Here is a 23,641-nt window from a genome sequence, read left to right as displayed (position 1 = left end):
AGCCTCGGATGGCTGTCTGTGTAGAAATTGCACATTCTCCCTGTGTCCGGGTGCTCGGGTTTCCTCCTACAGTCAAAAGATGTGCAGCCTAGGTGAACTGACCATGGGAAATTGCCCATAGTGCCCAGGGATATATAGATTAGGTGGGATAGACATGGGAAGTTTGGGGAATGGTTCTTCAGATGGATGGTGTGGCCTTGATGGGCTGAATGGCCTGTTTCCTCACTGTAGGGATTCTGTGATCAATGTGAATTCAACTGATTTCAAAATTGGGTGAGCAGCAACAAAATAATAAATTATCTTTATGTTGCACCTTTAACTTCGTAATGCTTCTCAAGAGCATTGAATAGCACAATTAGCTTTTAGGCTAGGAATAGGAACATCTTCCAGAGTTCACGCCCCAATTGCTGTCTGAAAGTCCTGACTGTGAACCCTGTGCAATGTTTTGATATGTGTGAATGGGAAGTGGGGTTCCCTTTACCAGAAAACTCACCACAAAGAGTCTGGCAAATGGAGCAGGATGTGAAAGCATTATTAAGGTTGACTGAGGAACTGATGCAGGGCCAGTATGTTGATGATAAAACAATCTTTCACCTGCTTTACTAGATCAATGCAACCGATTCTGTCTCTCCATTCAAAGATGAGGTGGAAATTCTTCTTTCAACAAACTCATCCAAATCAATAAATAGGTCCTTTACCTAATTTGCAGTTTGTGGGTAAATTGACTGCTTCAGAACAGCAATTAAAATTGAAAATGTAAGTTAGTGGATGTGGGGTGTTTTGAGAGAAAACCTTCCAAGATCAAGTTTCTTTCATTTATAACTTGATCACTGGGCTGGGTATATTTTGGTTTTCTTTCGTTTTGAATGGTATCAAAATGGTTAGTAAATTGCAAACTCATCTTGGGAGTCAGAAAACTGTGGGCTCAAGTCCCATTTCAAATCCCTGAGCACAAGATCAAGGCTGACATTCCAGCACAGAAATGGGGGGAGTGTAGCACTATTGGAGGTGCCATATTTCAAATGAAATGTTAAAATAAGGCCCCATCTGCCGTGCTAAAAAAACCCTGGGCCATTATTGGAAGCAGAAAGACAAGTTCTTTCCAAAGTCTTGACCAATGACTTGGCCTTAATGACCATCACAAACTAAATTATTTGGTTTTTTTTAGCTGGTTGTGCGAGTTTGCAGTTTATAAATTGCATTTCTTTTTATTATTTATTCACAGGATGAGGGCATCATTGGCTAGGCCAGCATTTATTGCCCTTCCCTAATTTGGTCAGAGGGCAATTAAGAGTCAACTATATTTCTTTGGATCTGGAGTCACATGTAGGCCAGACCAGGTAAAGATGGCAGTTTCCTTCCCTAAAAGACATTAATGAACCAGATGGGTTTTCCCCAACACTCGACAATGGATTCATGATCATCATTAGACTCTTAATTCCAGTTTTACATTGAATTCAAATTCCAAATGACACTAAGATTGGTGGAGCAACAGATAGTGAAGGGGACTGTCAGAGAATGCAGCAGAATACAGATAGATTGGAGAGTTGGGTGGAGAAATAGCAGATGGAGTTCAGTCCAGGTAAATGCGAGGTGATGCATTTTGGAAGATCCAATTCAAGAGCGAACTATACGGTAAATGGAAAAGCCTTGGGGAAACTTGATGCAAGAGAGATCTGGGTGTTCAGGTCCACTGTACCCTGAAGGTGGCATCTCAGGTCGATACAGTGGTCAAGAAGGCATACGGCATGCTTTCATTCATTGGACGGGGTATTGAGTACAAGACTTGGCAGGTCATGTTACAGTTGTATAGGACTTTGGTTCCACCACACTTGGAATACTACATACAGTTCTGGTTGACACATTACCAAAAGGATGTGGATGCTTTGGAGAGGGTGCAGGAGAGGTTCACCAGGATGTTGCCTGGTATGGAGGGCACTAGCTATGAAGAGAGGTTGAGTACATAGAACATAAAACATTACAGCACAGTACAGGCCCGTCGGTCCTCGATGTTGTGCTGACCTGTCATAGTGATCTCAAGCCCATCTAACCTACACTATTCCATGTACGTCCATATGCTTATCCAATGATGACTTAAATGTACCTAAAGTTGGCGAATCTACTACCATTGCAGGCAAAGCGTTCCATTCCTTTACTCTCTGAGTAAAGAAACTACCTCTGACATCTGTCCTATATCTTTCACCCCTCAATTTAAAGCTACGCCCCCTCGTGCTCGCCGTCACCATCCTAGGAAAAAGGCTCTCCCTATCCACCCTATCTAACCCTCTGATTATTTTATATGTTTCAATTAAGTCACCTCTCAACCTTCTTCTCTCTAATGAAAACAGCCTCAAGTCCCTCAGCCTTTCCTCATAAGACCTTCCCTCCATACCAGGCAACATCCTAGTAAATCTCCTCTGCACCCTTTCCAAAGCTTCCACATCCTTCTTATAATGCGGTGACCAGAACTGTACACAATACTCCAAGTGCGGCCGCACCAGAGTTTTGTACAGCTTCACCATAACCTCTTGGTTCCGGAACTCGATCCCTCTATTAATAAAAGCTAAAACACTGTATGCCTTCTTAACAGCCCTGTCAACCTGGGTGGCAACTTTCAAGGATCTGTGTACATGGACAACGAGATCACTCTGCTCATCTACACTACTAAGAAACTTACCATTAGCCCAGTACTTTGCCTTCCAGTTACTCCTACCAAAGTGCATCACCTCACACTTGTCTGCATTAAGCTCCATTTGCCACCTCTCAGCCCAGCTCTGCAGCTTATCTATGTCTCTCCGCAACCTACAGCATCCTTCATCACTATCCACAACTCCACCGACCTTAGTGTCGTCTGCAAATTTACTAACCCATCCTTATACGGCCTCATCCAGGTCATTTATAAAAATGACAAACAGCAGTGGACCCAACACCGACCCTTGCGGTACACCACTAGTAACTGAGTAGATTAGGATTATTTACATTAGAAAGATGGAGATTGAGGAGGGACCTCATTAAGGTCTGCAAAATCATGAGGGGTACGTACAGGGTGCATAGCAGGAAGCTTTTTCCCAAAGTGGGGGACTCAATTACTAGGGATCACAATTTCAAGGTGAGAGGGGAAAGGTTTAAGGGAGATATGTGTGGAAAGTTCTTTATGCAGAGGGTGGTGGGTGCCTGGAATGTGTTGCCAACGGAGGTGGTAGAGGTGGGCACGATAGCATCATTTAAGATGTACCTAGACAGGTACATGAATGGGCAGGAAGCAGAAGGCTACAGATCCTCGGAAAATAGGCAACAGGTTTAGATAGAGGATCTGGATCGGCGCAGGCTTTGAGGGCCGAAGGGCCTGTTCCTATGCTGTAATTTTCTTTGTTCTTTGTTCCACCAACTGCCGTGGTGGAATTTAAACCCAGGTCCCCAGAACATCATCTGAGTCTCTGGATTAGCAGTCCAGTGATAATACCACTAGGCCATCACCTCTTTGCCAAGGTTCCTACACTTCAATAGTGACTTCACTTCAAAAGTATTTCATTAACTGTGAAACACTTTGCAATATTCCAAGGTTGTGAAAGGTGCTACATAAGTGAAAGTATTTCTACCCTTTCCCACTTTCAATTTTTCCTGCCCACAGTTAGAATTGCTGTAGAAAAGGAAAACAAATTAGTCCAGCAATGAGTATCATAATTTTCTGGTGGACTTAACTGAAAGACATTCGAGCCTATTCCTGGGCTTTGCAAAATCTACAGCAAAGAAACGGTCTATAATTTTGCAATGATTGATGAAGAAGACACAGGGCCATGTTCCAGCAAGAAGTTCACAATGCATTAGATCATAGGTCATAAAACCCCTACAATGTGGAAACAGGCCCTTTGGCCCAACAAGTCCATATGGAACCTCAGAGGAACCCACCCAGACTCAACCTGCATAACCCACCTAATCTACACATCCTAAACACTATGGGCAATTTAGCATGGCCAATCCACCTAGCCTGCACATCTTTGGACTGTAGGAGGAAACCAGAGCACCCAGAGGAAACCCACACAGACACAGGGAGAATGTGCAAACTCTACACGGGCAGTCGCTTGAGGGTGGAATCAAACCCAGGTCCCTGGTGCTGTGAGGCAGCATTGCTAACAACTGAGCCACTGTGCCACCCCTAGATTTAGCTCCTTGGGGCCGAGTAGAGGGTTTGAACCACACAGTCCCCAGAGAAAGGTCACACATTGGTGTGTTGGCTATGGACCTATCTTCAGAAGTGAGACACAAACCGGTCTGTATCTCACCCACAAGAAACTGACTGTCCCACTGAATGTTTCTCCACGTCTCTGTTTTCATTTAGGATTTGCACCGCGCACTAAAGGTCACGAAAAGATGGAAGTAACACAGAGTAAGACTGAAACTGTCTTACCAGGCAGTCGAGCTGAGAGACAGGGCTCTTGCTTCCAGGTTGGCTGATGTCCCAGACCTTCACACAGCCTTTCCCCCCAGTGTAAACGTGCCTCATGGGATTGCTGACAGTAACTGCACACACCACCTCACCGTGATTCAGGTTGTTGATCTGCCGAGCGTGCCGGGGTATCCCTGGTCCAACCAAAGCATCGTGAGGGAAAGGGACAGGTTGCATCTGACTGTCAGCACTGACGTGGAAGGAGTAGGCTCTGGGATAAAAAAATCAGGAACTTAGAACAAAGCAAATGAACAAAGTCTATTTCAAACCAGCTCTACCTTTTTAACACTGAGTGCTTTATTAACAATGATACCAGTTTGGTGGATCTCTAAGCCACAGAATCAATAGCATGGGCTGAACAGCTTCCTTCCCAAACAGTCACAGAGACCAGTGCCGCAAAGAGATAAAGGCCATTCAGCCCTTTGAGTCCATACCAGCTCTCAGTAGAACAACTCAGTCAATTCCATTCCCCAACTCTAACCCCATAGCCTTGCTGTTTTATTTCCCTCAAGTTTCGATCCAATTTTCTTTTAAATAAGTTACCATCCCCATTTTCACCACCAGGTTCCATCAGTGCTAGCTGCACCAAAAAGTTTTTCCCCACATACTCTATGTATTTCTTGTCCAAAACCATGTCCTCCATTCCTTCTATCATCAGCTTAACAGGGACAGATTCTCTTTGTCCATTTTCTTCTAATCCGTCATAACCTTTATACAATTCTATCAGACAAACTTCTCAATCTCTCTGCTCCCAATGGCCAACCCTCAAACTAGCCTGCCAGCTAAAGTCCCTCATATCCTGGACCGTTCCTGTCAATCTCTTCCACGTTTTCTCCAGTGCCCTCTGGAACTGTGGCGGCCAGAACTGGCACACAATCATTTCTAGGCTGTAGATGATTCCGTGATTCTACTGAGGTTCCTTATTTGATTCCTAATCTGTGCTGCTGTAACTTGTCTTCGAATTGTAGAGTGATACAACATGGAAACTGGGCCTTTGGCCCAACTAGTCCATGCTGACCAGGCTTCCTAAACTGAAATGGTCCCATTTGCCTATGTTTGGCTCATATCCCTCTAAATCCTTCCCATCTAAGTACCTGACCAAATGACTTTTAAATATTGTAACTGTAGTTGCCTCCACCACTTCCTCTGGCAGCTCGTTCCGTATACACATCACCCTCTGTGTGAAAAAGTTACCCTAAAGGTTCCTTAGAAATCTTTCCCCTCTCATCTTAAACCTATCCCCCATAGTTTTGGCCTCCCCTACTCTGGGGAAAAGACCTTAACTATTCACCTTATCTATGCATCTCATGATGTTATAAATATCTATAAGGTCACCCCTCAGCCTCCTGCACACCAGACAAAATGGTCCCAACTTATCCAGCCTCTCCTTATAACCCTAGAGTCTTGATAACATCCTCATAAATCTTTTTGCACCTTTTCCAGTTTAATAACATCCTTCCCATTGCCAGGCAACCAGGATTATATGCAGTACTCCAAATATGGCCTTACCAATTTCTTGTACAGCTGTAACATGATGTGCCAAATGCCTTCCTCGCCACTCCGTCTACCTGTGACACCACTTTGTAGGAACTACACAAGTGCACCCTTAAGTCTTTGTGTTTGACAACAGTCTACAGGGCTTTACATAACTGTATAAGCCCGGCCCTGGTTTGTCTTATCAAAGTGCGATAACTCTGCATTAAACTCCATTTCTCTTGTACTCTTAGATAACCTCCTTCACTGTCTACTATACAACCAATTTTGATGTCTTCGAGTGACACAGTGGAACAGCTGTAACAATGGAGCGCCCATGTGGGATAGCTAAGCGTTACAGGCAAGCTGCTTATTTGTTGTCAGGTGACCCATCCTTTCTGTGGACTTCAATGGTTTTGAGACTGGCTGAGTCAGACAGCATGTCAGCAACCTGCCAAGGGTTATCCATGAACAACGCTGGTCTCCTGATCTACCTATTACCAGTAAAAGTTAATGGCTCAGTTCCATCCAAATTGCATTGATTTGTCTGATTTTTCTTGAAGATTCCTTTTTTAATTAACACTCTTAAGCTGGATAGAATACAACAGCAATCTGCACAAAACATTGACTTACTATTGAGCATAAAGCAATCAGAATTTGACTATTCCAAGAGATTCAGAATTAAAGTCTGAAGTCACAGTGTACGATAGCAGTATCTAATTATGACAGATTACCAAGATCAATGAAATAATGAACATTGGTATTTCTATAAATGCATTATTGCACCCATTATTAATAATTATACAGCTCCACTTCAACCTACTGACACTGTTAATATAACTGGTGAAATATCAGAGCCTTGCCCTTGTCTGATATAACTCCCAGTTGTGCACATTGCCTTTTTGAAGCAAGGACACTTTGCTCATTAATACTCTTAACAGAAATGTCAAGTGACCTCGAAAAGGTAAACATAGGGCAGTGGTTCAGTTAAAATGAGTATTGAGGATGAAAAGGAAACAAAGGTTATACCAAGAGAGTGAGAAAAGGCTTGTGTGGACCAATAGGTTTGGCAATGGACCAGTTAGGCTGAACAGAATACAATAATGGCACAAACTCTAAGCAAGAATTAAGGCCAGAGACATTTTAAATTGGCAAAAAATGATTTTTTAATGAGATGTTCAGAAGAACTCAAAGAATGAGAAACTTACTAAGTGAGGGAGTAAAGAAGAAACATGCTGTGGGATATGCAATGTAAAATTGAATGGTGCAATGCGTTTTGTGACTACTCAGATCCTTTTGTGTCCTTGTATTTTTAATGTAAATCTCACACCCAGAGACTGTACCATTAGCTTATCATTTCAAGCTTCTTTTCAGCCAATAGCTGCTCTGTTTTATGGGATATGTGCATGTGTTCAGAAAAAAACATAAATTTTCAGGTAGGATCTAAATGAGGCACCCGAAAGGAACGTGACCGGCAGCTTTTCCAATCTAAGGTGGACTGTGGCTGGGTTTGACGCCTACTACAATAAAACATGGCTGACCCAGGAGCCAATCTTAATATTGTCGCTACGCTAACAGGGAATTGGCAGGTCTATGTCTACATGGGTGTGTGTGTGTGTGTGTATGTGTGCGCGCACGTGCGTGTCTGTGTGTGTGTGCGCACATGTCTGTTTGTGTGCATGTCTGTGTGTGCATGTCTGTGTGTCTGTGTGTGCGCACATGCATGTCTGTGTGTGCATGTATCTGTGTGCGCGTGTGTCTGTTTATGTGTATGTGTATGTGTGCATGTCTGTTTGTGTGTACATTTGTGTGTGTGTATATGTCTTTGTGTGTGAGACTGTGTGCCTGTGTGTGTGTGTGCGCCTGTGTGTCTGTGCGTGTGCGTGTGCGGCCCAGATTAAAAATTGGCATCAAACCCAAATACTCCAGTATTATAGATAATGGGAACTGCAGATGCTGGAGAATTCCAAGATAATAAAATGTGAGGCTGGATGAACACAGCAGGCCAAGCAGCATCTCAGGAGCACAAAAGCTGACGTTTCGGGCCTAGACCCTTCATCTTGGTTGTCATACCAGGTCTATTAATGGTCTTGGACGAAGCGTATACCCTGATTTACCTCAATGTAGCTCTTGTGGTGCAGCTGCTGTACCCCTATCTCTGAGCCAGAAGCCTGGGTTCATGTCCCACCTGCTCCTGTGGTGTGAAATAACATCTCTGCACAGGTTGATGAGACAAAGTGCCCTCTCAATACGTGAAGTATTCTTTGTCTGGTCACAAATATGGGCAGTCCCATGAACAATGAAAAAAAAATATTATGCCTGAACACCCTTGCTGGGTGTTTCGTTCATCCCATCCCCTCACCATCCTCCATCCCATAAATCCTCACAAGTACCGAGCTGATCATCGGGACCTCTTGGCTGGCTTCTGGCCCACAGCCCTTTCCTTGACACTCCCAGCACAACATGTGTATTCTATGCAAGGGCAGCACTGAAATCTAGCACAACAGCCAACACCACTGGCTGACTGTGCATCAAAGGGGAGGTTAACTCATTCCTTCAGAAGCTTGATCAGGAAGGCTAGGCTAGGAGCTAAAGGATTAGCCCTAGAGGCAGCATGGCGGCTCAGTGGTTAGCACTGTTGCGTCACAGCGCCACAGACCAGATTTGATTCCAGTGTCAGGTGACTGCGTGCATAGAGTTTGCACGTTCTCCCTATGTCTGCATGCATTTCCATCCAGTGCTCTGATTTTCTCCCACATTTCAAAAATGTGTAGGTTAAGTTGATTAGACATACTAAATTTCCCCACAGTGCCCAGGGATGTGCAGTTTAGGTGTGCTAGCCATGGTAATGTGCAGAATTACAGGGATACAATAGGAGCTGGGTCTAGGTGGGGTGTTCTTTGGAGGGTTGGTGGGGGCTGGTTGGGCCATATAGCCTCTTTCTGCACTATAGGGATTCTATTCTGTGATCCTACGTCCTCAAGCGAAGGTTCAAGTGAAAGAAGAAAGTCAGTGCGGCTCTACTAAGTGGCTATGAAAACAAGTTTCACAAAACTGTAGGGACACAGGTCACATGGGGGGTTGCTCCAGATTGAAAAAGGCAAATTGTCAGAAGGAAGGGCTCAAATGGTACCTAACAGCTAGAGACAGAGAAAAAAAAGGAAAGATTTTGAAAGAAGGGCTGCAACTTGAGTTCCAAAAAGTCAAAGTGTTCTAGTTTTCTCCGCGCAGTCAGTAAGTGACTCTGTAACAAAACTCACGGTTTTCCCCCAGGAATGGTGGGCAGGCTAGGAGGAAGTCCTGAAGCACGCATATGAGGATGTGACTCAAAGGCAACCTGAAAACACAGAAATCATTTGTGTCAGCTGTGGTTGAGATTGCCTCGCATATTACACCCGCTGGAATGTGGTGCAGACTGCACAAGGAGGTCAGCAAGAGGGTAAACATTCTACAATTCCCTCAACTGTGACACTGGAAGCCTCATCGCTAGTCTCCCCACGCTGTTCATGTGAATGCTTATCACATCATCTATGGATATACATCAACACAGTAATTTGGGAGCAGTTAACGTTCTATTATAGTACTGGGTGTTGGTTGGAAGGCAAAACAAGTTAGTTGTGCAGTGTTCTGATGTGGGTCACTGATAGATTAAGTAGACAGCTATACTAACTTTTTACCTTTGACACCTACTGTGACTGAAATGATGAAAACGTGTCTGCTTTAGAGATCCCACAGGAACATTTTTTCATCCCATTTCACAATGGTTGTAATCATAACTGGAATTGGCACTTGCAGGCATAACATTAGCATTTTTTGCCCTCAGAATAATTAAGGATCTTGGAAGTGGATGACTTCACAGTTGTGCAGCAGTGGGCTGCTCTGCTGAGGTTGGGACTGAGCATAAAGACTCTCTGTGTAGATGGCTGCAAGATACCAAGGGCAGTTTTCATGTAAGTCATTGGAAACTTGTTTTGCCCCTCAGCCATGCAGCTCTGAAACCATCTCTTAAGGGGCCTGCTTACCTTGGTGGTTAAATGAGATACGCTGCACTTAGGTCCATGAGCTCAAAAACAGCAGGCTCCCCCTGGACAGGAAATTAACAGACGAGAGGCAAGTTTGAAGTGAAATTGATCAAGTGAAATTGACAGTCAATTTGCACTTGTGTCAGTTTCTGGAGCTTGAAGCTAAGTCAGCACTCATCTTCTCTGTGGTATCTCTTCCTTTAGTCTTCCAACTCACTACCTCCCCCTAATCCTCCCCATGAAATGGCCTAAGAAGCCACCCAGTTTAAGGGCAATTAGAGACAGGCAATAAGTGCTTGCCCAAGCAGTGGTGTCTGCATCTCATGAAAATAATTTTTAAGTTACTTCGAGTTAGCAAGGGGATTTGGGGCCATTTCATAGCAGTGAACTAGTCATTCTGCTGCAGGTTGTTTTGTAAAATTATTAAAGCAATTCAAGACCTTAAAACAAAAGCACTGGGGGCACTTCTAGAGGTTTTGTGAAAAGTTTTGGATTCCTAATCAAGAACATCAAATAACAATGTGAAGTTTCTTGAGAGTTATCTCATGGGAAGTTTAAAAGTACACATTTTCAAACACTACCTCTCCCCAATCCCACCTCCTTGACCTGTCCGTCTTCCCTGGACTGACCTATCCCCTCCCTACCTCCCCACCTACACTCTCTCCACCTATCTTCTTTACTCTCCATCTTCGGTCCGCCTCCCCCTCTCTCCCTATTTATTCCAGTTCCCTCCCCCCATCCCCCTCTCTGATGAAGGGTCTAGGCCCGAAACGTCAGCTTTTGTGCTCCTGAGATGCTGCTTGGCCTGCTGTGTTCATCCAGCCTCCCATTTTATTATCTTGGAATCTCCAGCATCTGCAGTTCCCATTATCTCTCTCCCCAATTCATTTTGTTTTGCATTGTGTGAAATGATTTACTTTAAAAACAATTTATTACTTCACAGGTCATTGATTTTAAGCTTTAAAAACAACTGTAGATGGAATAAATGCCACGACTTCCTCAAATACGGCCTCAACAGGTACTATCCCTCACATGGGCCCATTTGCTCTTCACCACAAAGCTTGCTGCCTCACTTCCCAAATATAGTTTCCCTTTTCAATATTCTCTTTATTGATTGAAATATTGTGACTCTCTGGCCTCCAACTTCGAAATCACTACAGCCAACTTCTATCCGAAATCACAGAGGCAATTTATTTCTGCCTGAAATATTTGTTGAAGTGAAGAATTGAGCTATTTTCTTCACTGGTCACAGCGCTTTTAAAACACTCAAAAGACTGAGAAAAATAACAGCTACATTTTCCACAATTTCTAACAATTCAAAAGGCAAGCGTCCTTCACTCTCTATTTTGAGCTTGTTGTATTGAAACAAAAGATCGTTGTTTTGCTCCAAATCTGGCAAGTCAACTTTTCTTCTGTCAGATGACTAATGCACAAGCTACATTACGAAAACACTCCTGGGTCTGGCAACAGAATGGCTCTGGTTCTGAATTTAAAATCTAGAGGCCCCAGGCTCAAATGCGGTGATAAGTTTTAATCTTGAATTCAATAATTCTCATCATTTGAAGGCTAGCATGTTACAATATGGTTGGACATGGTATTTATTCTTTTTTTATGCTCTCAAGGACCTTTTAAAAACATATATAAGACCGTAAGGGGGAACAGATGCAGGCCATACAGCCCATTGAATCTACTCTGCCATTCAATGAGATCATGGCAGATCTGAAAATCATCAACTCTGCTTTCTTGCTTTTACTAAATAACTCTTGATTCCCTTACTGTTAAAAATCGATCTCGACCTTGAACATATCTAATGATCCACCCTCAACAACCCTTTGAGGTAAAGAATGCCACAGATTCACTTCCCCCAGAGAAAAGAATTTCATCCTCACCTCTGTCTTAAATGTGTGACACGCTTATTCTGAGATTGTGCCTCTGGTCCTATACTGTCCTGTTAGATAGGTGTTTTTCTTTTGTTGCTACTACTGCCACACACATTGATATTGGAGATCATTACACAACTCATTTAGTATGTAGATGACAAATAATTAGAGGAAGCCCATGAGCAAATGTTGGTGTTATGTTCCACCCATTGGTTTTTTTCATTAACCTCAACGTGGTGTAAAATCAGCTCAGACAATGAACAGAAGAAACCTGATTTCAACTGCTTTCCAATGAGCCAATTAAGCTCAAGAGGCCAAATAGTTTCAACATTGACTATGGAGGAGAAAAGGCTCACAAACATTTTTAATCCCCAACTAGTGACACCACTCCACAAAATGCATTTGAAAATACTAAACAGGGTAGACTCAACTTTTCATCAGTAGGCAAGATCAGGAACTTTGTAGGAGCAAAACTTAAATCTGGGGAGGTGATGGCCCAGTAGTATTGTTGCTGGACTATTAATCCAAAGACCTGTGTAATGTTCTGGAGACCTGCGTTTGAATCCTGAATCCTGCCACAGCAGCTGATGATGTTTAAATTCAGCAAAAACCTGGAAATAAGAGGCTGTAAATCCAAACCCACCCGGTTCAGTGGTGCCTAGTAGGGATAGAAATTGCCATCCTTACCTAGTCTGGCTTACATGTGACTCTAGACCCACAGCAATGTGGTTGACTCTTAACTGCCCTCTGGTCAATTAGGGATGGGCAATAAATGCCCTAGCCAGTGACGTCCTCATCCCGTGAATGAATAAAAAAAAAACTTTGAGCTTCTCTCTCTTTCTGAAGTTGCATGCCTCACTAAGAAGTGAATTGAAACTACCCATAGGATATTGAACAGCCACAAACAGTGAGAAAGCTTCCTGGCTGACATTCAAATGCAGCCTCTTCAAGTCTAGGGACAGTGTTGAAAGTTACTGCACCATTATCTGTTTAGGAAATTTGTCACTCACTAGACAGAGGTTATTTTAGAACTGGCTGTTTAACACAGCTTGTCTGCATACTACTTAACCTCCTTAACAACATGTTATATACAGGTAAAGTCATCACAATCTTACCAGCACATAGGGCTGCTCTCTCACTAGAGAGAGGCAACTGGCAATGCTTTGCCTCAGCTGAGGAGAGAAGTTGCGCAGGACAGTCCATCAATGATAACCTCAGCTGGTGTGAGAATCGAACGCATGCTGTTGACATCATTCTCCATCACAAACCAGCCAAATGAACTAACTGACCCCCTGACTGTTGTAAACAGAGATGGGAACCAAGGGTTCCTGCACTGACTCCTAGGATGAGGGGTTATCCCATGACAGAGATCCTCTTGGTTTGGTCTCTATTCCCTAGGTTTCAAAGTATAAGATGTAACCTCATTAAAACATATTAAGGGGGTTGAGAGGACAGATGGCTGGGAAGCTATTATTCCAGTTGGAGAGTCTAGAACAAATGGTCAAAATAAAGGATCAATCAGAAATTTCTGAATTCAAAGAGCTGTGAAACTTCAACATTCTCTATCCCAGAGTGCTATGGGTAATGAATAGTTGAGTACATTCTGACAGAGACTGACAGATTTTTGGACTTTAAGGGGATCCAGGGGAATGGAGATAATACAGGGTGGTGTAGCTGAGGGAGATCAGCTACGATGTTATTGAACAATGGAGCAGTTTCTAAAGGGCTACTCCTGCTCCTACTTGATATGTTCTCACCAATGGCTTAGCAGACCATCTTGTGCTTTAAATTATCAGGGAATAATACAATACAGAACAACCTAATTATAGAAGGTTCAGAGAGGAACGAAGACAGGAAATAATAGAAGCAAACAGACAGGCAATTAACGGAAAAGGGAATCCGTGTGTGTGTGTGTGTGTGTGTGTGTGTGTGTGTGTGTGTGTGTGTGTGTGTGTGTGTGTGTGTGTGTGTGTGTGTGCGCGCGCGCATGTGTGTGTGTGCTTGTGTGCGTGTGTGCGCTTGTGTGCGCGTGTGTGTGCGTGCGCGCATGTGTGTGTGTGCGCGCTTGTGTGTGTGCGTGCGCGTGTGTGTGGTGACATTGGTCAAGATATGAAGGCATCAGATAAGTGCAGAGATGATTCATGATAATGGGTTACAAATAGATGGAAGAAGTTGAGACTGTTTCCCTTGGAGAAGAGCAGATTGAGAAGAGATTTGATGGAGGTGTTCAAAATCATGAAAATTCTCGTCGAAGTAGACAGGAAATAAATAAATCATTCACACCAGTGGGAGGATTGAAAAAGAGATGGCACAGATTTGAGATACAGGAGAATGAAAACAATGGAGACATGAGGAGAAACTTTTTCACACAGTGACAGGTGACAATCTGGACTGTGGTGCCTGATATTGTGACAAAGTCAGGGTCAATTCAGACAGTCAAGATGGAATTGGATTAGTGTCTGTGAAGGGAGAACGTGGATGGTTCTGGGGAAAAATAAACAGGGAAGTGGCAGGCTCAGCCAAACAGCTAGAACATGCACAGTGGGCTGAATGGCCTCCACAACAATTCTGTAACAAGTCAGCAATTCTGTGAAAATCTTGGTCAGAAAGGATAATTCACAAAACAAAGCACTTAATCGACTCTCTGTAGAGTCTGCAGACATGACGATAGTAAGAGAGATGCAGGTTTACTGTGGCTTAATTTAAACTCTAAGCATTCTTATGCACCCACAGTATCTGCCGCAGAGCTCTGCGGATGTGCTGAAGAACGACAGTGAGGTACAACACTGTGCCACCTTTGGCACTGGCCAGGAGCACAAACAGGGGAAACTATATTCTTAACACAGGCTGTGTATGTGTGTGCAAATTCTGCTGATATGGTCCTGCCAACATGCTTCAGAGGCATCTCTGTGCAATCTGTTGGTGAAGGTTTCCCCCACTCGCAGTTCCTGGAGAAGTCGCAATGCTACTATTTCTGACACAAGGCAGCAATATAAGATAAAACAACCAAGCTTAGGAACTGCTTCATCATTGCAACTCTGCCAGGAGTCACGAACAGGAAAGGATGAGAGGGGTATGAGCCCTAACACAGGCAAATGGGACCAGTGTCATTTGGGAACCCTGGTCAGTATGGGTGAGTTGGACCAAAACTGCAGTTTCCATACTGCATGACATTATGAGTCTAGCAGAAATGCTCTTTTAGTTTTGTTAGAGTGGGAACTGCATGTGAGGAGATTCCCAATCTCACTCCTTTGATCCCCCGCGCTGATGGATGAGCTAGCCTATTGAAAGCAACAGGCTACTGAATTAGCAAAGAAAGCTATTTCAGGTGAACTTGCTAAGAGTTTATACTTTACTGCCAGTTCAGCTCCAAGCCGGCCTGACTTGGAAATATCACTGGATCAAAATCCTGGAGCTCCTCCCTTAACATCATTGTGGGTCTACCCACAGCAGGTTGACTGCAGCAGTCCAGAAAGGCAGCTCACCACCACCTTTCAAAGGCGACTAGGGACTGGCAATAAATGCTGGCCCAACCAGAGATACCCACCTCTCTACGATAGAAATTGTACACCCCCTTGTCATTGCTACGATAGAAAAGTCAATTGAAAAATACTGTTTTGCAGCAGATTCTCCAAGATATCGTGCTTATGATTTTGCCGGGTTTAGGAATTCTCTGCAAATGTATTTAATATGTTACTAGACAAAGCAGACGAAGGCAGTCTCTCACCCTGTCTCATCGGACCTATTATTTTATTTACTGGCTATAAACAAATGCCTTTTTGTAATACCTACCTGCAGATGGTGAAACAGACCCTGTGTTTTCTTTTTATAGTCACAATGCAACCGTCACTCACAGCCTTCAATTGACATTTTGCCATTTACTGGCCTTGTTGCAATAAAACTAACATTGTCAGGTATATTTGGAAACAAATATATGTCAAACAGCTAGCTCGAGATTCAATGTGAGCTCACATAAGCTGTTATTCTTGAGCTTTCTGTTACAATCTGTATGCTCTTGCTGACATTACCATTCCATTATTCACTCCCCTTTCTTTGGGAGAGCCAATCCTACGCTGGCAAAGAATGTATTGCAATTAAGCAATGACAAGGGGGTGTACAATTTTAGTAACAAAAAAAATGCAGTGCTAGGACATAGGCAAATTATTTCTGACTGGATCCCTAGGACGGTTGCCAATCTGACCTTAACAATTGAAAATTCTCAGCTGGTCAGGTGGTATTTGCAGACGAGAAGCAGAGCTAACATTTCAGGTCAGAGACCAGCGTGAAATTCTGCTGCTTCATTAAGTACATCAATAGTTTTCAAACAAATTCCTTGATCGCCATTTTTTTTTGCGGGGGTGGTGGCGGCAGAAGGAACTTGGTACAAAGAAATTTAAGAACAATGTCCTACAATTTCACCAAACAGCCGCTTAACTCTTTGCACAGATCTTATTTCCGAAAGGATCATGGGGGCAATCACATTTCTTCATTATTTCACATCAAGACATAAAGCAGAAAAAATAACCCAAAAAACTGCAAACTGCTGGAGAAATTCAGCATGACTGGCAGCATCTGTGGACAGAAAGCAGAGTTAACATTTTGGGTCCAGTGACCCTACTTCAGATGTAAGTACAAATTTTACCCTCACCATTGGTGAGCGGCCATACACCGCTGCAGTACTCATTTGTGGCGAGATGTGGAGACTTGCGTAGGCCCCTGGGCTGGGCAACTCCCCGTTTATTCCTGCATGTGCCATCATCCCAAATGGTGTGGAGTAGGGGCCCGGTACAGTCAGTGGGCTCCTCAGGCCTTAGGGGTGAAAAATACAAAAGGTAACAATTTCCAGATACTGGCTAATGTACAGGCTGTACATCCACCTAAAGGCACACACACACAGTCATTGAAGAAATACTAGCACTGATACACACACACACACAAATATAAATACACTGAAGAAATACTAGGACTGATACACACAAACACACACACACACACACACACACACACACACACACACACACACACACACACAGAATATACACACACTGAAGTAGTACTAGGACTGATACACACGCACACACACACGCGCACACACACGCGCACACACAAGATACACACACTGAAGAAATACTAGGACTGATACACGCAAACACACACACACAACCACTGAAGAAGTACTAGCTCTGACACAATAAGTCTGCATGGTGCCAGACTACTGAAACAATAAGCAAGATTTTTGGGTAACAAGGTGTGGAGCTGGATGAACATAGCAGGCCAAGCAGCATCAGAGATTTCTGAAGAAGGGTCTAGGCCCGAAACATCAGCCTTCCTGCTCCTCTGATGCTGCTTGGCCTGCTGTGTTCATCCAGCTCAACACCTTGTTATCTCAGATTCTCCAGCATCTGCAGTTCCTACTATCTCTGCAGCAAGATTTTGGGTTTTGGCAGGGTCTCCAATAGCAGGCTCCTCACCCAGCACTATGTCAGTTGGCTGTTTTTAGAGATCCTTCACCTCAAATGGAACAGCAGTTTGCAGTTTGAATAATTGAGAGAGAAAGAGAGAGAGTGAGAGAGAACGGGGACAGGGAAATGCTTAAGAAATTTAAAACCTTGAGCCACAGCTGTGGCCAGGTGGGGAGCTGTAGTGATTATAACAAGGTCAGCAGGTGGACCACATAGAATATGATGGGGGCTTTTAACCTGGTTCAACCAGGGAGTCCTGACTGACAGATAAGAACAGGACGATCATTCAGACAGCCAGCTTTGAGGGTGCTGAACCAGTGTCAAGTACTATGCACATGTAAAGGATGGTGACTCGGTGGCAGAATGCCGACCTCTCTGGCAGGATACCGGCCTCTCTGGAATTATTTCAGGAAGCAGGGCACAAAATCTGGCTCATGTCCTGGGTCCCTATTCTGTTGTCAGGAGACTGTCTCCAGGTTGCTGGCTGAATTGTGGGGGATGCCAGCCCGAAAACGCAAGTCGACCCCTTTAATGGGCCTCACAATAGGCCTTAACTCACCCTTATTGCCCCTGATTATGGGCCTCACAGTAGGCCTTAATTCACCCTTATTGCCCCCGATTATGGGCTTCACAGTAGGCCTTAATTCACCCTTATTGCCCCTGATTATGGGCTTCACAGTAGGCCTTAATTCACCCTTATTGCCCCGATTATGGGCCACACAGTAGGCCTTAATTCACCCTTATTGCTTGCCTGCTGCTTGTGGATAGGTTGGTTTCTCGCCCCTTGGTTTCGTCTCCATGGAATTAGTCCTGAGGCAGGATGATACAGGAAAATGCCAGCCTGTGGTGTGACATTCTGCCCTATTCACTGTCATTTCAATCTGTGGCTGAATTTAGAGATAGACCTTCATGCCAAGAAACATGTTCAAGCACATCTACAAACTCAGACACCTTCACTCTGCCCTTCATGCTGATATTCACATTCATCTGCATGAATGTCACCCACGTGCAACGCTTCAGTTCCACACAATCATTCCTCCTTCTCCCTTCACTGTCACCTGTGTGAACTCCATCTGGCATTTCATCAGGGATGGGTCAAATGTCTTACCCAGTGCATCCACGGAAGGTTTGCTTGAGATCTGTCGCAGTCTGGATGCAGAGCTTGGGCCAGGGGTCAAGGAGTCACTGCGGGGGGTCGGGGTGATGGATTTAGACACTGGAGTGGTGGCCTTCTCATTCTGTGAAAAAGTAAAGGAAGTAATGACGAGATCTATGTAAATTCATCTTACAGACAACTTTTCATCCCTGCTGAAGGCCTCTACTGTCTCTGTTCTGTTGCTACCAAGGTCAATGTCATTTTGAAACTTTTGATGAAAGGTAGTAGCATCCCTCAACAAAACAAACAATTTTAATGTTTTTTTTTAAAACCCCTTCCACTTTTCTCCTGAGGATGCTACAGTTCCTTTGTGTGACATCCAAGAAAGTATGCTCCACTTGTGGCTATGTACCACAGCTAGGGAGGTCGTGAGGTGCAGTGGTCTCATCCCTCCCTCACAGCCAGAGAGCTCCAAGTTCAAGACCCGCGTCAGGACTGGATGGCTAAGCCAAGGTGTGTTCATAACGCAGCCAGGCAGGTTGTAAATCCTCCCAATGCATGCCAATGGCAGGTGGTAAGTGTGGGAGAAGTTCCTAGTCAGGCATGCGATGGAAAGAAAGGCGCTGATGGGTCAAGGAGTGGCAACTTGAGTTTAGTTAAGATAAATGTGAGCTAGTGCATTTTGGTAAGGCAAATCGGGGCTGGGCCTATACACTTAGGGGTCTTGGGGAGTGTTGCTGACCAAAGAGAGTGTGAGGTGCAGGTTCATAGTTCCTTGAAAGAGGAATCGCAGGAAGATAGGATAGTGAAGAAGGTATTTGGTATGCTTGCCCTTATTGGTCAGTACATGGAGTATAGGAGTTGGGATGTCACGTTGCAGCTGCACAGGACATTGGTTAGGCCATTTTTGGAATACTGTGTTCAATTCTGGTCTCCCTGCTTTAGCAAGGGTGTTGTTAAACTTGAAAGGGTTTAGAAAAGATATACAAGGACGTTGCCGATGTTGACAGTTTGAGCTACATGGAGAGGCTGGAGCTATTTTCCCTGGAGGGTCAGAGGCTGAGGGGTGACCTTATAGAGGTTTATAAAATCATGAGGGGCATGGATAGGGCGAATCGCCAAGGTCTTTTTCCCAGGGTGGAGAGTCCAAAACTAGAGGGCACAGGTTTAAGGTGAGAGAGGAAAGATATAAAAGGGACCTGAGGGTTAACGTTTTCACACAGAGGGTGGTGTGTGTATGGAAAAAGCTGCCAGAGGAAGTGGTGGAGGCTGATACAATTGCAACATTTAAAAGGCATCTGGCTGGGGACATGAATAGGAAGGGTTTAGAGGGATAAGACGAGCTAGAGCGAAGGGTTTGTTTCTGTGCTGAACAACTCTGTGACTCACTATGTATAAGCTCCTGACTATGACCTTCTTACAAAAATACATGTTAGCACAGCAACTCAGGCTCTCAGTGATCCATAACACCCTGCATGCATTTTGCCTTAGGCGGATGGGGAGCCACAGCTAAACCCTCTGCTCTCCACATGCGTTCCAACCTGCGTAGGTGGACAATGATCAGGAACAGAGAGCTTGGCCATAAGCTTTCTACTGAAGCCAGCGCAGGTAGGGAGTAACCGTTCCCACTTCAGAAAGGATCAAGAACAAGAAGGCGTAGATTAAAAGAAACAGCTAAAAGAACTGCTAAAGGACAGCTAAAAAAGTGATCTGAGAGAAAACATTTTCATGCAGCCAGTGGGTGTGGTATGAAGAAAACTGTTGCTGGTGCAGGGGAGGCAGGTTCGATCAAAGGAACTAGGTCAATATTTGAAAATGAACACTGTTCTGGCTTGTGGGGTGACAGCTATAATGGCACTAAGTGAATTGCTTATTTGGAGAGCCCAGTGGGCTGAATGGCCTCCTTCTGTGATTCTATGAACTACAGCAATGGAGAATGGTTCACAGCAACAGCTCGCATGCTGCTGCAGGGGCTGAGATTGGCTAACAGACTGAGGACTTTGCTCATCCTCATGACCCACTATCTCGTTAGTTAGGTTTGTGCACTAAACTATTGAAGAAAGGCAGGAATGAATTTGTATTTGCACAGACAATACTTGTCACAAAGAACTTCATGGCTATGGAATGATCTTGATACTTGGAGCTGGTGATTTGTCAGTGAAGGCAGCATCGTTTACAAGCAGTAATATCCCACAGAGACTTTTGAGATCAAGGACCAGTTAATCTGTTTTTGTGGTGCTGACAAAGTAATAAACATTGGTCTGGCGACCTGTGAGAGTTCTCCATCTCTTTTCTTCAAACAGACCTGGAGGGCAATTTTAACGTGTGCCTGAACAAACAGAAGGCAGCAACACTTTCAATTATTTTACACAGTCGCAGGAGCTGAACCTTATTCAAAATAAATAGCATTAAACATCCCCAAAGTGGAATTTATCCAAGAACACCAGGTAAATGTAATTCTCTCAATTAATTCTGAGGGCACCAAAACAATCTAGCTCCTGTTTGAGTTGATGATGCTGAACATCAGACATTTATTGTTATAAGTATTAGATATTTTCTAATCACCCTGCCAAGAGATGTTACCACACAGCTCTGGAGCCGGTTGGACAGGAACCCAGGCCTCCTAGTTCACAGCAGGAGCACTGCCACCTCACCACAACAGTACCTACATGTAAGAATTTATACAGAAGTGCTACTAAGGCAACTGTCAATAATCTGTAAATAAAATCACATTTTATGATGCTTTTAAGCCAATAAATTACCTTTTAAGGTAGTCACTGTTGTCATATAAAAGACTGAAAAGGAACATTATTGGCAGAAATATCCCACAAAAAGCCAGGTGATGATGTGTTAACAACATCTGTTTACAGAACACTTTACCCAGAACTCTTTACTCAGAGAGTCGTAAGGGCATGGAATGCCCTGCCTGCAACAATAGTAGACTTGCCAAGTTTAAGAGCATTTAAATGGTCATTGGATAAACATGTGGATAATAATGGAATAGTGAAGGTTAGATGGGCTTCAGATTGGGTTCACAGGTCGGCGCAACATCGAGGGGCGGAGGGCCTGTAATGCGCTGTAGTGTTCGATGTTTTACTGGTGGGAATTACTCAGCTCTTTTGCGACGAGGGGTTGAGAAGGTTGACGGGAATGCAGTTTAACACCTCAGCTGAAAGATGCTAACTCTGACACGGTACACGCTCTCTTGTTACTCTCCATACTCTCCAGCCGTGGGTCATGAACCCATGACCCCTGAACTCAGAGGTTAGCGATCACAGCTGAAGACTACAGATGACCTTGCGTTCTCAAACACACCCAGAAACATCTGAAAACATCACGTGTCAGCGTTCTACTCACCAGGACGGCCTCTTTGGATTTGGCAGGCGGCGTGCTGCGTGAGGAAGCCAAGGATGCAGGGCTGCTCGGAGCATCCTTCCTCAAAAGGTGAAACTTATCCAGGCCGTTTCCACGGGGTGAGTGGGGTGGGCTGCCTTGTGGAGACGATGGATCCTGCATTCAAACAGAATCAAAGGATCAGAAACTGGTCTAACCTGGGTCTCCGCTGTGTAAAACAACATAAGCTGAATACCTCCATATTGTAGAAAGGCCCTGGAGAAGGGGCATTAAAAGTCGGGAAGAATGAGGCCACAATTGAGAGTTGGAACCTCTCTGAGAAGAGTGAACAGGCTCAGCACTTTTTTCTTTCACAGTAGCGTGTTGGAGGCCTTCAGGTTAGTGAGCCGGCCCAGCAGGGTAGATATAGAAAACATGCCTTCAATTGCAGATAAGACTAGAAGTAGGAACTATAAATATAAGTCAGTCACTACTAAATCCTAAAAAAACTCAGGAGAAATGCTATTAAAGGAAAAGTCGCCACAGACCTGCTCTCCCATTAGAGAGGGATGACTTGTGGCGGTTTAACCTGAGTGTCACCACACCTCAGGCAAGGGGAGAGGTCAAGAATGAGGGTCCATCAAGGTAACATCAGCTGGTCTGAGAATTGAAACTGTGCTGTTGGCATCAGTCTGCAAACCAGCCATCCAGCCAACTGAGCTAACTTACCCCAGAAAGTGGCTGTAAATGAGGAACATATTACCACATGGAATAATTTGAAGTGAATAGTCTAGATGAATTCAAGGTAAGTTGGATAAGTACACAACTGAGCAAAGAATAGAAGGATATATTAATGGGACTGTTTGATCATGGGAAGGAGCTGTGCAGAGTATAAATGCTGGAATAGGCCGACTTCTGTGTTACTAATATTGTGGAGTATGTTATCATTAACATAATGGGAGATCTCCTATTGATGGGGGCAATGAATGTGGTGCATAGTCATGCTGTGAGCACACTCTCTCCTATCCATCCCCTTTCTCTGCCTGTCCCTCAAAGTCACAGAGGCGTTCAACAGAGAATCCAGACGAAAGCAGACCCTTCCAGACCCCGACAGAAGCTGCACATTCCCCATGCTCAGTTCACTAGCTCCTCTTTCTTGGTCAAACAAGGCTCCTTCAAGGGGCAAGATGATGATATTACCCTCTACCTGAGTGCTTGCAGGTTCCATTTAGTCTGCAAGGCAAAGTACATTGCATTGACAAAGCTACAAGAGAGCACATCAATTTGGTAGAATTCAAGGAAGGACTGGCTGGGTGAGGCAGTAAGTGTTTGCTTTTAGAAGCTCAATGGTTTTAAATTTCAGAAGAGAACAAGCTGACTCCCACAATGATGTGTCTGGGAATGAACCTTTAAAAACATGCGATTTAAAACACAGTGATGGGCCATTTGGCCCCTGTGATCCTTTCCTGACCTTATGCATCACAGAATCCTCCTCCCAATCTGTTTTACATCACCCAATCAACATATTTGCCTATTCCTTTCTCCCTCATGCACTTAGCTACTGTCTGCCTAAAGTAACTCTCCCATTCACCTCAACCACACACGTGGAAGCAAGCTTGGCATTTACTCTGAGAAAAGAGAAGGGTTTTGCCTGAAATCCCTTTTGGGTTTATTTGTAATTATCTTAGTTTTGATCTAATCCAAGAGTGGAAACATCTCCATGAGATCTTCTCATCTTAATTTTTGAGATGTCTACTAGGCAGCTCCCCCTAGCCTTCAGCAGATTCTTAGAAAATGCAGATTGGTTGGAGGATTCATGTGTATTCTGATCAATCATGTTATTAATATCAAGCTACGCGAGAAAATCAGACTGTTCTTTTTAGTATTGTAAAACTGAAAGTGGCAATAAACCAAAGTTAGTAAAATTG

At 44.1% G+C, this 23,641-nt stretch overlaps 1 protein-coding gene across 11 annotated transcripts in view; it reads right to left on the bottom strand.

The window, feature by feature from the left end:
• Positions 1–23,641, bottom strand: part of LOC125465812 (transducin-like enhancer protein 4) — a 213,924-nt gene that overhangs the window by 16,221 nt on the left and 174,062 nt on the right. For all 11 annotated transcript variants that reach the window (XM_048559689.2, XM_048559691.2, XM_048559692.2 and 8 more), the window contains 5 exons: positions 21,738–21,890; positions 18,393–18,522; positions 16,471–16,631; positions 9,181–9,257; positions 4,409–4,658 (listed from right to left, as the gene is read on the bottom strand). In XM_048559689.2, coding sequence (XP_048415646.1) covers positions 4,409–4,658; positions 9,181–9,257; positions 16,471–16,631; positions 18,393–18,522; positions 21,738–21,890 — 771 coding nt within the window. The remainder of the gene's footprint in view (positions 1–4,408; positions 4,659–9,180; positions 9,258–16,470; positions 16,632–18,392; positions 18,523–21,737; positions 21,891–23,641) is intronic.

This window comes from Stegostoma tigrinum, chromosome 30, assembly GCF_030684315.1.
Source record: "Stegostoma tigrinum isolate sSteTig4 chromosome 30, sSteTig4.hap1, whole genome shotgun sequence".
Classification (NCBI taxonomy): Eukaryota; Metazoa; Chordata; class Chondrichthyes; order Orectolobiformes; family Stegostomatidae; genus Stegostoma; species Stegostoma tigrinum.
This window is presented reverse-complemented; position numbering and strand designations above follow the sequence as displayed.